This window comes from Clavelina lepadiformis, chromosome 3 (genome assembly GCF_947623445.1).
Source record: "Clavelina lepadiformis chromosome 3, kaClaLepa1.1, whole genome shotgun sequence".
Classification (NCBI taxonomy): domain Eukaryota; kingdom Metazoa; phylum Chordata; class Ascidiacea; order Aplousobranchia; family Clavelinidae; genus Clavelina; species Clavelina lepadiformis.
Window position 1 is genome coordinate 21096140 of NC_135242.1, and position 15827 is coordinate 21111966.

The following is a 15827-nucleotide window of genomic DNA, read 5'->3' on the forward strand; positions in this document are numbered from 1 at the left end:
AGTGGAGTCGACTGTATAAGAACAACAAACATACGAAGATATAGTAAATTCAACGTCTCAACATTTCAATGTGAAGTTTGGCACTGTTTTTCTCTAACAAGTTTGGCAATATTCGGTGAGATGGACGATGTAGCAATGCGAAGCGAGTTTTCCATATGGCTGTCAGAAATTAGTAAACTAACAATAAATGCCAATTTCTCGGAATGTAAGTTCGCCATAAATTACGTAGGCGATTCAGTTGATCAGTCATTTCGACAAATACCGCGCGGGCTACTCAGAACCTTCCCGCGGGCCACAGGCTGGACAGTGGACACCCCTGGTATAGGTCTTATGGATAGAGTTCAAGTGCTTTCTCTCTTTTTGAAACCTTCACATTGCAAATGGACGAAGCGGCCTCACCATGCACAGGCGAAAAAGCGATTACTGGTGTCCAAGCCAGCAAACAAGAAACCAACCCACAATTTAAATCTGGCAGATCCCACTTAAGCATACGATCGACAAACTTATGAATAACCACGCATCTGAGCTTGCAAATGCTGTTTGCTTTTGCTGCGGCTGGCTGTAGCTATATACACAACACGTTTGTGTCAAACTGGATTGCAGTAAAGGAAATAAATATTGGTCGGACCTCGATAAGTCTGATGTTAACTAGGTGCCATAAGCCCATAACACTTATTGTTTATTATTATATATTATTGCTTAAATTGCTTAATTATCGCTGACGAAACTACCGGATATACCAACAGCGCGAATGCTTTATTTCATATCATTATTTATACGCTACAAGTAACACTATGGTAAGTCACTATAGTTCTGAAAACCTTGATATATATAACTACGAAGCTACATAAGATGTCACAAACATATATCCCGTTAATAGAGCTTATTTACTTTGTCTCCACAAACTTTTCCCATCCTCGAATACAGCCTCACAAAGATCAATCAAAATTAATAAAACAAGCCAATTACATAAACGTGACAACAAAGCTACAATAACAATGAACTAAAACACAGTACAGCATAAGAATTAGCTTTTTAAAGTATTAAAATGCATTCATAGTCGTGGTATAACGTTCACAGAACACTAAGCTTAGATGAGTCGGGCAGAAGTAAATTATTAGGAAAATACAACGCGCTATATGAACACTTTATGTAAATTAGGCCAAAAAGCCGCAGCTAGATAAAGATCGCTCAGGAATTGAGGCCGCACACTACGGTATCATAATTTTTATCATACGACACGGTACAGGTAGAGTGTTAAGTTAAAATTTTGGCATAATTCAGTCAAATGTTAATTAGGCCAAAGCCATCGTTGACGACGGCACGTGGGTTCACATCTAGTGCTCGCGTTCTGTGCAACTAATCGTATTCGTACACGGGAAAAAGTTGATTTAAAATCAAATTTGCGACCGGCTATTACGTTTTTGTTTTATTCAGCATATCAGGTAAAAGTGCCAGAAAGTACATTAAATATTTATGGGTAAAGACAACTAAAATTTTGCCATGCAAATTTTACAAATAAAAAGTTTACTGTTATCTTGCTCTGGTTGATAGTATATTCTAAACTAACATGCAAATTATTTCGGGAAGAATGAATATCTACTTAGTGAGAAAGAATTACGTTGCTCTTCTCTCCTTTCAGTGTGCAAGTGGGGTTAACAGGGGGAAAGGCCCGGGGCATGGGTGGCAGAAATTCGAGATTATGATGGGATTGTAGGCGTTGCATACCCAGACGATGTTGGTCCCCCGGGGAAAGAAAGTTCCCGGACAGGGACGGTTTGACGCAAGTTGCGCTGGAACCACGCCACGCATTTAAATGTGGCGTCGAAATAACGCCAGCGCTAAATTTCTCTTTTAGGTCCTTAGAGGACCGGCTGAAAGCGGGGGCTGTGGATTGTGCGACTTTGGGTGAAGGTTGACTTGGAAGAGTGGGATTGCTGGGAAGTGGAGGAAGTCTTGACAAACCAAGGCTCCTTTCGTCGGACTTCTTGCTAAGATCGCGACCTCCTTCAATGAGTTCCTATTCAAAGTAAATGAGGGAACTTGCAGCGGACTCATTACGGGAAATGTCCTTGGCTAAAATTTTCCAAGTGATTAAACTAAGAGATCAATGGAATGATAACGGATACGATTTGTAGCACAAGCGCGCCAAAAAATAAGCAAATTGAAAATACTGCGCCATTCTGCAGTAAACAAGTCCACACACTACACACGTTATTACTCGTACTTCTCTCTCTTTCCTGTCTTCATCATTAACCTTGGTACCTTGCGGTCCCGGCCTGAAGCCTCGTGTTGCTGTGGGCACGGTCGAGATGCGGCGAGGCAGGGCACTTTGATATATGGAGCTCATGTTCAACCGACTTCCCGTCTTGAAGTCCATCTGTTGACTCGCGGACGACGTTTGAAAAGTTACCTTTATTCATCAAATTTTATTAAGAAATCAATTTAACAAGCTTGAATTATAACTACCAAGTGACGAAATTAATTTCAGGCGACACGGCAAGTAACCCAGCACACTGCGGTCAGTGAGCATAATACGTTATCAATATTTGTCCATACAGTTGCCGGAGGAAGGTTTTAATCGGGTGTATATTAATTCTTTAGGTATATGTGTTAGGTTTTGTAATAAAATTAACAAGATTACACTTACATCTTTTTCAGTTTTCTCGAGGTGGCCATTCAAGAGCTTAGTCTGAAAAGAACTTCCCATTTCTCCGCGGGTAGTAAACGCGTTCTTTAGAGCGAGATAGTTAGTGCCTTCCAAACCCAACCTTATCAGTAACACAAGGTCAATCATCTATTGAGCAAACACTCAAGAAGGAAAAGACAACAAACAGAGTTTAAAATAGCACATTGTTCTTCCAAGGGTAAACATTAGTTTTAGGGAATCGATGAATCAGTCACCTTGGCAAAATAAAATGATAACAAACCAACAAACAAAGGTTGGTATAACAATACAATATTTTGGAGTAGCTAGGTCATACTCCCTATTAATTGGACACAAAAGGTTAAAGAAAGTGGTTAAAGGCAGGGTAAGGCGTGTATGTAATTGTGTTTTATCACTAAACACAATCTTTGTATACACCAAAGCATATCCAGTTTCAGGGTTATCACAATGGCAAACCATGAAGTAATCCAAAACCACAGACCTAAAAATGTTAACTATCTCTCACAACTATCTTTTACTCAGCATGTAAAAGTTTGGATAAGGCATCAAGGCTCCACTAAATTACAGAAAAAATTAATTTTCTGCACAAGCCTCAGCTTGCCAGGCAAAATTAAAATTTACAAACTCCTCAAGCCAGTTAGAAAAATTCCCTATCCAGTACCACAACCAAAAACATCTGAAACTTTTTACTTTATGTTGCAAACCTTTTTTCTTCTTCCTCTATTAAAGTCTTCAACATGTTGATCTCAGTTTGCAAAGGGATATTGGCATCTCTTGCACAATCTAGCTCCCTCACCTTTATCAGGAGCAAATCCTGGGTTTCCTGCCACAAAGAGACAAAGTCATAAAAGATAAATTCAGTTTTATTTTCACTCACAAAAACTAATTTGATTCTTTTTCAGAAAACAGTGGAAAAAATTTGGGCCAATGTTAATGCTAAGTTTTGTTGTGGAAACGGCAATAACCCTGAGATTTTCTGTGGTAACAATTTTTAAATTTTTGCGAAGAACAGTTTTAATTTGTCCTCAACGTACTTGCAGTTTTCTGTTCAACTTTCGAAGCTGACTTTCAAAGCTTTTCCTTTCAGAATCTAAGCTTGTCTGAGTTACTTTGTATGCAGATTCAGTTGATGAAAGCTACAATTGAAACACATTTCACTTTTCCTTAAACCAACGTTAAACATAAAAAGCTTTAACCACATAAATGCGCAGTTTACAGACAATTTACCAACCAACCTTAGATTGAAGCAGGTTTTGTTCAGTCATTGCATAGTTGAGGTCAGCTTGTAATTTTCCATTTGCCTCCATTAATGATGTTAAATTGTTAGCATCGGCTTCCATTTGTAACCGGATTTCAGAAATCTATACAAGTATTAAATATGAATTAGTGAAACACAACTCCGATGATTAGTTGGTGTTGGTTTCAACTAATTTTGTTTTTACAAATGCCAACACAATAATGAATTTATCAGAAAAAATATTTGTCTTTATTTATAACCGTTCAATATGATGAAAACTCTTTAATACAGAGGGTAAAAATCTGATAATCTTTCTGTCAAGACTCACATTCAACTGGTGTTTTGCTTCAGCTTCCTCCATGTACCTCCTCAATTCAATTTCGCTTGCTTTTCGAGCTTCACGCATCATCTCGGAAACATGACCGTTTTGCTGGCCGGACTTCTGAGCAGTCTCCTCCAGTTCAAGAATTAATTGACGAGAGTTCTCTAATCGATCATGAAGTTCACTGATTTCCTAACAATTACAACAAATTCATGTCATCATTCCTGTAGTCTGTTCAATTCTGGTAAAATAGTATCTCTACGACCATTTTAAAATCCTACCTGTTGACTAATGAGCATTTCATGGCTGTATCTTGTATGATAATCATTCAATTGATGCTGGACATCAAATTTTTCCTTCTGTCCTGTTTGAAACCTTTGACACAAAACATTTAAGCTCTGGCATGTGTAACAATAGAAGAATTGCAAGTTGCCATAGCATTAATTATCATTTTACTTTTGTTGCTTTTCGATATCAGTTGCAACTATGTATAACAAGCAATAACATATTTTTATCATTTCTGTTAAACAAAAACAAAACAAACAGCAAGTAACAATCATATAAACAACACAGCTAGATAAAAAGTACACATACCTCCGTTCAGCTTCTGCAAGCCTCTTTTTTAGGTCATCTCTTTCCAACTTGTAAAACTCTAACTCTGTACGTGGAGCGGTTAGCTGAGCCTGGGCTTGTTGGACTTCTAACTCTTTGTTTGTCAGTGCCACCTGCAACTTGGTGATTTGATCAGTTTGCTTTAAAACCGTTTCGTTTAGGGACAGAAACCTAAAAACAAAGTTATTTGATGAAGTCTTAGAATTGTTGTAAATATTCAATGTTTTTAGGTGAACAGGAAGGAACACGACAAAATGAAATTCAATTAAAGTAAATATTTCATTTATATGGCTTGGTAGTGTAGCAGTTAGGCTGTTGAACTTGCAAAAATGCGATTAAGGTTCAATACTTGCCAGTGCCACACTGTTGCTGCAATGTTCTTGGATAAGGCAACAATTTCTAATTTGTGCAAGACCACAAGCAAGTAGAAAATGTTTTATATATATAGATATCATCGCTGAATTAAATAATGCAAAGACTGGAATAAATGTTTCATGACCAAACCATTTTACACAAACAAAACAATAATGTTTACAAGTCTGATTATTCCAAGTGGTTGCAAAGGTTGCAACTGAAGCATGTATAAACAGTTTACTTAAAACTAAAAAGCTATGTTTTGGACAACATGTGTTTCGAAAACAATTGATTGCTCGTTGCACATCAACAATATGATATTTTTATTTTATTTTTTCCTTTGGTTAAATGGTAACACATTGTACATATCTAGGCAAAACAATAAAAATCAATTGCTTCAATTTATTCTTGTTGTAATAAAGCAACACACATTGTTGGAAATGTGTCATTTTTCAAAAATAAAATTTTTATACTTGTTTTTATGGTGATCGTCGCAACCAATTGGTATATAAATTCCAACCCTACCAATGTTAAGTTAACAACTAAAACCTGATTATATCTCACCTGCCCTCAAACTCAGAAGACATTGAATCATATTTTGAACGAGTTGCTTCCAGTTCATTTTTTTCACATTGCAGAATTTCAAGTTGGGTTCTCAATTCAGACAGTTGTTGTTCATATCTCAATCGTAAATTTTCAATTTCGTTCCTCCATTTTTGTTCATAAACAGTATTGGTGACTTTATTGAACTGCCAAAACATTGATGTATCATAATCATTGCAATGCAAATTGATGAGAAAATTGGTTAATGGATTACATACAACAATAGTTCAGTCACTGCAAACACGTCATGTCCAGATGCAAATTGGTTTAAAAGTACATGAAAAGCCGTAACAGCAGAAACGTTTTAAATCCAACATATTGAAAGCATTGGCTTAACACTACATTATGCAGAGATAATCAGAACCGAATTACTGTACTGCGATGGTGTTTCAGTACCGATACTGTCAGCACTTTTTAAAAAGTATCAAATCCCTGTGCCGAATTATGTTTTTTAAGAAATTTTAGTCGGTCCCGGTACTCTGTACTTTTAACGTGATTATTTCAAATTTTGACAAGTATGTTTTCAAAGGTTCATGTTAATTAAACCTTAAAACGAGTTTTAGTGCTTGTTGTTCTTTTTTAGTCTACAGATGTGAAGAAAAGTCACAAGAAAGTAAGGTCGAATATGTTTTGACCTGGAGTAACCTTTGTCAGGGGCATAGTAGCGACAAATCACTTACAGCAGCATCTTTTATACAAAAATTATTGGTATTGACAAAGTGCTGAACTACTTTTTTGAAATAGTACCGATAACCGGAACCATTGATACATTTTCTGCCAAGTAATGGGACCATTACCAACGATACTTTCAAAGTACAGTACCTACTGCCCACCTCTGACACTACGTTTGCAAAATGAGCAGCTAATGTGGATTTTTATTAAGAAAACATGTAAATAGGAGCTTTCAAATGTGCAGATACAACCAAATTTTGCAAATTAGTTAAGAAATTATCCAGAATAAGTGCAGCCTTGTCCTGGTAAGTTTCGACTGTGCGGATAGCCTAGAGTAATTTTGGTTAAAGTTTGCGAATTTTGCCCCAAATGGATTTAAACTTGAACGGTGGCTCATTTCGCTTCGCTGACATTGTAAAATTTGTTAGTGATACGGATACAATGTCACAAAACTCCGGCACCAAATGCAAATCTGCAAACCTTTTTTTCTCTCTGTCGTCTCATAGCATTGATATAAATTGAAAATCTTTGGTTAAGGTTTTGTAACTCAGCTTTCTCTTCAATTCTCCCTGATATCAAGGTGCTATCTCCATGGCAGCCCATGCAGTTAGTTTTTTTCGTTGCCATAACACTGGACAACAGCAAAATTATTCCTCAAATAAAAATAAACTGCCTAGACTAACTTTGGGACGCTGATTCCAAATCTGAAATCAGAATTGGTCTATCACGTCAGGTTTTCAAGATATGAAAATTCACGAAATTCGGATTTTGCATTGATTGGCACTATATTATGAGGTTCTACAGTACAAGGTATTGTGCAATTTTCTTTCCCAGCGAATTGTTGGTCATATTATGTCACAATGCATGTTATGTAAGATTAATATTGACATTATTTTGTAAATGCAATGTTCTATCTTTTCACAATTAATGCATTCTTGAATGTTCTTGGCCATGACTATAGAGGGGGGGGGGGGGTAAAATCGAAGACTCTGTGTGTTTTTGCACTGATGTTGATTCACTCATGTATGAGCTTGGCCACCAACACATTAGCACTGAGTGGAGACTGTTCATTGATTCTAGCAAAGCTAGTTTGAAAGCTGTCCTACTGCACAATGGGAATGAAAAGCCTTCTGTCCCTATTGCTCATGCTGTCGATTTGAAGGAGACGTACGAGTCTATGGAAACCATCCTACGGGTCATTAACTACCGGGCTTATAACTGGAACATATGTGGAGACCTTAAAGTTGTGTCACTTTTGCTCGGATTGCAGTTGGGTTACACCAAGCATATGTGCTTTCTCTGTTTGTGGGACAGTCGAGACGATGCAAACCACTATGACACAACTGAATGGCCAATGAGAACGGACTACATTGTTGGAAGATATAATGTTAAGTGCCAACCCCTAATTGATCCGAGCAAAGTGTACTTGCCACCACTTCACATTAAACTGGGCCTGATCAAACAATTTGTGAAGGCAATGGATTTCAATGGAGATGGATTCCTGCATATAAAAGAAAAATTTGGTGCAATACTAAGTGATGCTAAACTGAGAGCTGGAATATTTGTTGGCCCCCAAATACGTGATTTGATCCGTGACCCAGTATTTCCATTCAAGCTTAATTCAATTGAATTAAAAGCCTGGAATGCATTTGTACAGATTGTACAAAATGTTTCTTGGGAAGTACAGGGCAGAAAATTACTCGGAACTAGTGGACAATTTGCTGGAATCATACCGCGAAATGGGCTGCAGAATGTCGGTTAAACTGCATTTTCTTCATTCACACTTGGAATTTTTCCCGCCAAACCTGGGTGATGTGAGCGACGAGCATGGGGAAAGATTTCACCAAGACATCTCTGTGATAGAATCGCGGTATAGAGGTCGATTTAACCCAAACATGATGGGGGACTACTGCTGGTTTCTTCAGCGTGAAACTGACACTGAACATACTCGAAAGAGCAAGTGTATAAAGCACTTTTGAGGGAATATAATGTTATTTTTGTCTGATTTAATTATCCTGGGTTGTGTTAAATTGTGCAGTATGATAATGCTGTTATTTTCAATAGAAACTACTGGGTTGATTACATGTAATGTTTTGTTCCGCTCAGCCAAAATTAGCCAAAATCACAGTTATGGGTTGTCGTGAGCATATATCATATCTCAAAAACGTGACGTGTTAGAAAAAATCTAAGACCAGATTTGGATTCAGCATTGCAAAATTAGTCTAGGTAAACTTGAAATGAGCGAGGAATAAAAAATAAGTTGTAAATTGTTGTCCAGTGTAATGCACGTTCAGATGTGATAGGGTACAAGGTGGCTAAGACCAAAGTAACCCTAACCGACACTTTTTGAAAATAAGCTAATCGATAGTCCGATTTATGTACTAATTATAAGTATTTTCATCAAACAAACTCGGCACAGATTAGCCTACATTGCTCACTGAGTTAGTCTGACTTAACCAAAACAACTCAGCACACATCAAGTCTGCCAGTTTGGGTTGATATTGCTGCGGTCGCGTCGGGTATCTAAGGAGCTGGGTTATTAAATTTCAATCCTATGGGAGCGCTATATTTTTCTTACTCCAAGGCGTTTCTGGATGGGTAAGTTAGCATACCTGTTCTCGCAAAGTCGATCCACCCGTAAAATTAACAATGAAGCTAATTGCATGTTTCTAGCCCTTGAACTTTGCCACTTTTTCCTGCTCGTTAGTTATTCGTGAGCATGTGTTTTATTGTGCTATAACTACAACGGTTAGCATCTTAACTTTCGCTCCGTACAGATAATGGCGAAAAATAAAAATACAAGAAAACTGTGCAATGCAATTTATTTTCATAGAAATATATATTTCCCAAATCAGCAAGGACAATTTGTGTCAAACAGAACTTTCTTTAGCATACATTCTGCATGTAAATTCCATGGTAAAAGCCTGTTGCAGAAGCAAGTTACTAACGTACAGATAAATTATATATTTTATTAAGGTAACAAAATCCAGATGCAAGAAAGTTATGCAGAAATAAGTGCACTACGCACGACGTATGCCAACAATAAAAAGACGTTTGTTTCGGTATTTTATCACGTACAGTAATTGCATGTAATGATATTTTAATTTCTAAAAAGAAAATATTAACCAATTTGAACTCAGTGGCATAGAAAAACCGCTAAGTAACGAAAGGTACCTTAACAGATAACACGATTGCATGACTATCAATTATTTATTTATCATTACTTTCTTAAAATCATAAATCGCAATGGCTTGCAGGAAAAAGCTTTGTCAAGGCATTTATTTCTATTTCTGATAAATCATTGTGCCAGAGATCCACCATAAACACCACTCGTTTCAAGTTATGGTCAGATTCTCCATCTTCCACATTATGTACAACACGGTGGAGGTAGGAATCATCAAAGATGAGGCATTTCCCTTCTCTCCACCTCAGTTGTATGTCATCAACGTTAAGAATAAACCCAGAGGGAATTACCAGGCCTAATATTTAAGTTAATGTATATAATTATATATAATGAACTAAATTAAATAAAGACTAATCAATTAAAGCCAAAACGTGCAATTTCAACGCACCTAAATGGCAACGAGCTCTGATATTGCATGGTCCATAATGTTCGGATATAGTTGTATTTGGATATACAACAGAAAAGCATGCATTGCCAAAACAACAATCATCCATTAAATTATCAAGCTGTTGTAAAATAGCCATTGTCTTTGGGCACTGTTTTGAGTTCATTTTTATCTAAAAACAGAGCAAACATTGATTTATAAAACGTTCCTAAAAACACTGTAGAAAATGTATTTTCTAAAGATCTTACTTCAAAACCTTGGTTTATTAAGTAGAATACATTCCATGTTCCTTGTGGTGTAGAATTGGATTTCCAACCATTAGACTCTGTCATGCTATCACATACTTTCTTGTATTCAGCTAAGATTGTGTCACTGTTACACTGGAGTTTTTGTATATCACCAAAGAATTGATCATGTTTTATACCAGGATTTGAAACAATGTCAGGAAAAAACATAACGGTTGGCTGTCTCTTGTGATCTCCCTTACTGCCAAGCCCTTTATACCACCTGTTAACCCTCTCAAGGCCAGAATGATTCTCTTTATTCAGTTCATCAACAATAACTTTAATATTGTCATCTTGTATCCTCCCATTGCATCTGATACAATTGACACTTGAACATCCATCGAAAGCGTTAGTGTGAGGGCTTTCACGAACATGTGCATTGTGGTTAACTAACTTGTAAATAAGGAAAAGTATTGCAATGCCAATGCATCTTATAAGAAGTTCTGTTGGCCAACTATCGCTGAACAACCCTACCATACCTTGCTGTTTGTAAAAAATTTGAAAAAAAATCATCTTTCAAAGAGAAATTAAAATTTGTGGCAGAAGTACAAACACACTTCTGCAAAAATTTGACAAGCAGTATTTCAGCAGTACGCTTAATGCAAAAGATGAAATCATAAGGAGCATACCATTGTTTCGTTTCAAGTATTACATTTTAATCAGCACAAAATTGAAAAACGCTTTAAGTTGATGTATGATACTATAATCTGAGACTCACCTTAATCTCAGCACATATCAGAAATTTAATGCAACGTTTTAATTTACTGGTAAAACTATTTCTGTACATTTCCAAATCTATGCAAATAATGTAGTTTAAATTTTATCAAAAAACAAGTGACAATGGGTTTGATTTACTGCACAAAAGAACTGAAAACTTGTATTCTATAAAAATACAATTTCTATTTAGCCAATGAAAACATTCCTGGATACTACCATACAAAAAAAATATGTCTAAATCATGCAGCATTGAATATGTCAAAATAATTCATTCTGGTTCATATAGTTAATATACTCAGAACACTCCTTTAATTTTAAAGTTAATCGCAATGTAGTAATACAATATTGGCAATACGTGTGCAATGTTCCACGTAATCAATCACGATTACTATAAAAAGAATCACAGAAAATTACAATAATTGCACCATATGAAGACCACTGTCATTGACCAACAAATTGCACAAACAAGCTTATCACAAGAGTTAATCAATCATAAAATCACCGTTTTCAAGACAACGTTGCCTTTGGTTTTCCTTCATAGTAATTTTTATTTGATGTATTCCCTCTGTCTTTTGACCGCACAAAGCCTGAATAAAGCAGCTCAAACTGATTGCGCTCCTTTTGAGAAAGTGAAGGTTTTGTGGTGGCCAATGCTTTTTGAATGTTGCCTGATGTGATCAAAAATGGTAAAGGTTTTAATGATGTCTCTTCAGTCTCTAATGTTCTGTCCTGATGCAAAATTGAATCACGTAATACATTTGCTGAATTGCAAATATCTTCTGGAATATCATCGGAACGACCATGGTGCAATGAAGGAAAATAAAGAACCTTAGAATGTTGGTGTAAGCCGTGTTTCTTAATAGGTTTATGTGGTTTCAACAAAACGTCTCGATCAGTGGAGGGAAATGGTTTGTCGAAACATATCTTGTAGTCTGCTGAATGATTTTCCTCCCCATTCATTTGCATACTCTGCACAGTTTGTATAAGTTCGGCTGCTGTATGTTTAAGTTCACCTATAAAGCCTGCAGATAAGGTATGTTCAGGAGTTTGACCAGTCACTTCATCAACGTAGGAGAGACCATCAGTATATAAATCTTCCACTTCCATTTCTAACTTGGATGACAAAGTTGATGTAGAGGAACTTGATGACAATGACTCAGATAGATCGTCCAAAGACTTGTATAATTGTGATTCAGGAATCCTTGTTGCCTTTGACACCGCATCAAACTTATCATGAGCAGCTTCAAGTTGAGCATTATACAATAGTGCTTTTAAATCAGCACCACTGAAGTCTTTGGTCTCAACCGCTAGCTCTGCTAAATCAACATCACTGTGTAAGGGCAGGTTTTCGCTCAATGATACCAAGATCTCTTGCCTTTCTTCATCAGTAGGAAGAGGGCAGTACATGAGGTTGTCCAATCGTCCTGGCCTGAGAAGAGCTGGATCTAGAAGATCAGGTCGACTTGATGCTGCCATAACAGTGACCCCAACAAGAGGCTCCACACCATCAAGATGCGTCAGCAGCTGATTTACAACACGATCCGTGACACCTGTACTATCATGACCACGTGGGGGAGCAAGAGAGTCAAATTCATCAAAAAACAAGACACATGGTGCTGCTGCTTTAGCACGAGAGAATAAGTCACGAACAGCAGCTTCACTTGCACCAATGTACTTGCTTAGTACCTCGGGACCTTTTATGGAGATAAAATTCAGTCCGCATTCATTTGCGACAACTCCGGCGATTAACGTTTTCCCACAGCCCGGTGGACCGAACAGAAGTACGCCAGACTGTGCCTGGATCCCACTGTTGTGGAAAAGCTCTCTGTATTTAATCGGCCAAACAAGCTGCTCCATCAATTTCTGCTTCACCTCAGCTAGCCCTCCAATTTGCTTCCAAGTTAACGGACTAGGCTTGTGTAGCTTGGCATTCTGAAGGGATGCTGGTACAAAACCGGTGAGGGATTTATTAAGAGCACTTCCGATAGTGTTGCCATAACATATCTTTTCACCACTTGACGTGAGCTTTCTAAGCTGAATAATATGACTAGATTTTTGAACCAATGCCAACAGATCACTGACAGCATAGCCATCAGTTCGTGTAATGATGTCATCCATATTTTCTGGGGAAGGATAGTCAGTGAAATTTTGAATAATGGAACCAAGCAGAATTTTTCTTTTGTCTGCATTAGGAAGATCCATGACAAGGCACCTAGAATATATATGTGTACCAGCACCAGCTACACAAGGATGAAGTGAGCCTTTAGATTTGCAAGTTATTAAAACTCCTACTCGGTTTGCAGGTTGCCAACCTTGTTCACTTCTGCCAGATAAACTAAGCAAAACTTCCTTCACCACAGACATTACTTGAGAGTTGTAAAGGTTATCTGGCGCTTTGTCATCATCTATGAGAGTGGATGCTGGAATAAGCTGATCCAAATCATCCAGTAATAACAAAGAAGGCTGTCTCCATACAAGCTCATAGTAAAGATTTTCAAAATAGCGCTTGATATTCTCTGGCTTTTTGCCTCTCAGTTGTCCACAAGAAACTGACTGGACGTAAGTGTGTAAACACCGGTCAGAACCAAATTTATGAAGAATAGCCCGACACAGTGTGGTCTTTCCTACTCCTTTAGCACCACAAATCAACATACTAGTGGTACGAACTCCTGTGCCTGATTTCCCAAGTGCATTTGATAACGGACGAGCAGATAAAGCCAATTCTGCAAACTCAACAATAACATTTACTTCCTTTTCAAACCCAGTTCCATATACAACTAAGCTTTCCATTGGAAGTTGAATTTCAGTATCAGAAATATTGGGAATGTGAGTAGGTTGGTTCAACTTGGTAAAGTTTATCTTCATATGATACAGATCGTCACTTGATAGCAAGTAGGTCTCACAGCTTTCTTCATTGATTTCTTTTGGCTCGGCATTTTTCAGCACAATGTCGCTAACAACAGCTTCGACAAAGTGTGAAGTCCCATTTCCTAGACTAACATCACTTTGGTGAGAAAGCAATAATGGAAACACGAGCAGAGTTCCTTTTGTGATTGGCAAAGGATTGTTGTCTCCACTTACTCCAGTAAACCAGGTTTTAAATGCACTAAGAATGTAATCATAATCAACAGAGTGGGAGGGGGGTGATTCCATAGCAACAATTTCCAAGTTAATTGCTTTTATGTCATGGCTGTTTTTGGGCCAGTGCACAACTTTCCTTATTCGAACCTTAGATGTCACAGAGAAATTCATTTGCCTCCTAAGACATGCTGGGACCTTTAGCTGATGAGTACAGCAGAGAAGATTCCAATTACAAATCATTGTAAATTTGCTCAGGGGATGAACATACATACGGATCACATATGACTGGCCTGCACCATTAACATCGTTTCCATTTCTGCTACTTAAAGTCTGGGAAAAATCTCTGCTTTTGGTAAAAGAATCGCTGGACTCGTTTTTGACTGCAGGTTTTCTAGCATTGGAGTTTGATTCATTTTTTTCGGAAGGCGACAAGAGTTTGGTTAGGGTCACCAAATACACCTCAGCATCATACTTATGAAAACCACAGTCATTGGATGAGTGGAGATAGACAGTGCTCGGCTGCTCCATGAATTCTGATGATGAACTATTTCCTACTGGTTCTACCCTCAACACGAGATCAAAATCGTCGGGAAGAATATTGAATCTGCAGACAGAGCTTTCCGTCTCATGTTTGGAGGCAGCGGGGGTCGACAATGCTTTATCAACTGTAGGGTATACAAGGTGCAACATACGTGAAAAAATATTGGGTATCTGTCTCCAAAAAAATAAAACTAAAAATTTTAATGTGCTTACAATTCGCTTCACCCATTTTAAATAGAGAATTGAATAGAGAAGAGAATGTTTTGAACTCTTGTTTAAAATGTCCATTTTATCAACAGTCACATTTGTTTCTGCAACTACTTCTTTGTTGTTGTTATTTTCAACAAAATCTTTGGGTCTATTTTTTATATTCTTTAAACTACTTTCATATCTGTCAACTTTCGGTTCAACAACAAGTTCTGTTAGCGGTATAAGTATCCCACATTCAGATGATGGTTCTAACTTTACTGTTTTCAGAAATATACAAACAGCTCCATCCACCCATAAAGGAAAAATTTGCCCCGGCCAAACTACCCTTAGTTGGTCCAGTAATTGAGCTTCCACCTGATCAGCGTGCAGTTCTAAAATTTCCCAGTCATCCACGCTTACGGGTTCAATCCAAACACTGGTGGATGGAGGAACTTTATCCAGGGCTTCCACCAAAACATCCTCTGAGTCTTTGTAGCCAAGCTTTGATGCATAGAGTCCATTCAAACTAATACAGGCTGTATCTGATTTTCCTGCCGCCAATGGCATCAAGCTCATATAGCTAGGAGTGTGACAGGCACTGCTGATCCTTGCTATCACAACCTCTCCATCTTGATTGCTTTTTAGGCTTCGCAAAAAGCCTGGAGAGGTGAAACACAGGCAATTCTTTTGAGATGTATAGGAAACTGATGCTTGTAATTTCATTTTTACCTGAAATGAAATATTTTTTACGGCTTGAGGCACTGGTTATACGTGTCCTATGTACAATTACATATAGCTTACTTTAATTAATTCAACACAACCGGTTTCTCACCTTTTCTATTAACAATCTTCATTTAACAGATTGTTCACTTATTGCATTTGACCATATCCATCAAACTGAATTTTGTGTGAAACATTATTAGCACACAACAACCACCATTGCAAACTATAATATGTTCTACTTTCCTAAAAAGGCATT

At 37.5% G+C, this 15827-nt stretch overlaps 3 protein-coding genes across 3 annotated transcripts; all 3 read right to left on the reverse strand.

Moving 5' to 3' along the window:
• Positions 1-735: 735 nt before the first annotated feature.
• LOC143448733 (uncharacterized) lies at positions 736-9148 on the reverse strand. Its single transcript, XM_076948586.1, has 12 exons — positions 8749-9148; positions 6949-7094; positions 5758-5942; positions 4822-5010; positions 4509-4602; positions 4234-4419; positions 3904-4029; positions 3703-3804; positions 3373-3491; positions 2651-2771; positions 2228-2413; positions 736-2020 (listed from the first exon to the last, which is right to left on the reverse strand). Coding segments are annotated over exons 1-12 (1872 nt in total). The 5' UTR covers positions 8750-9148; the 3' UTR covers positions 736-1603.
• Positions 9149-9273: 125 nt separating this feature from the next.
• Positions 9274-10834, reverse strand: LOC143448737 (aspartate beta-hydroxylase domain-containing protein 2-like). Its single transcript, XM_076948590.1, has 3 exons — positions 10286-10834; positions 10041-10209; positions 9274-9947 (listed from the first exon to the last, which is right to left on the reverse strand). The coding sequence occupies exons 1-3, from the start codon at positions 10832-10834 to the stop codon at positions 9703-9705; spliced, it is 963 nt and encodes a 320-aa protein (XP_076804705.1). The 3' UTR covers positions 9274-9702.
• On the reverse strand, positions 10801-15818 carry LOC143448730 (peroxisomal ATPase PEX1-like). The gene is made up of 2 exons (XM_076948578.1): positions 15681-15818; positions 10801-15577 (listed from the first exon to the last, which is right to left on the reverse strand). Exon 2 carries the CDS (start codon positions 15569-15571, stop codon positions 11546-11548), a length of 4026 nt encoding a protein of 1341 aa, XP_076804693.1. The 5' UTR covers positions 15572-15577; positions 15681-15818; the 3' UTR covers positions 10801-11545.
• Between the last annotated feature and the right edge of the window lie 9 nt (positions 15819-15827).

What these genes read in the sequence shown, in the direction of transcription:
- LOC143448733 (XM_076948586.1), bottom strand. An exon ending in TCTTCTGAGTTTGAGGGCAG is followed by an intron (nt 5,011 to 5,757) that starts GTGAGATATAAT and finishes CTTTGTTTTTAG; the next exon opens with GTTTCTGTCCCTAAACGAAA. An exon ending in AAATGCTCATTAGTCAACAG is followed by an intron (nt 4,420 to 4,508) that starts GTAGGATTTTAA and finishes TGTAATTGTTAG; the next exon opens with GAAATCAGTGAACTTCATGA.
- LOC143448730 (XM_076948578.1), bottom strand. Translation starts at nt 15,571, where the DNA reads ATGAAATTACAAGCATCAGTTTCCTATACATCTCAAAAGAATTGCCTG.
- LOC143448737 (XM_076948590.1), bottom strand. Translation starts at nt 10,834, where the DNA reads ATGATTTTTTTTCAAATTTTTTACAAACAGCAAGGTATGGTAGGGTTG. An exon ending in TAATAAACCAAGGTTTTGAA is followed by an intron (nt 10,210 to 10,285) that starts GTAAGATCTTTA and finishes CTCTGTTTTTAG; the next exon opens with ATAAAAATGAACTCAAAACA. An exon ending in CAGAGCTCGTTGCCATTTAG is followed by an intron (nt 9,948 to 10,040) that starts GTGCGTTGAAAT and finishes CTTAAATATTAG; the next exon opens with GCCTGGTAATTCCCTCTGGG.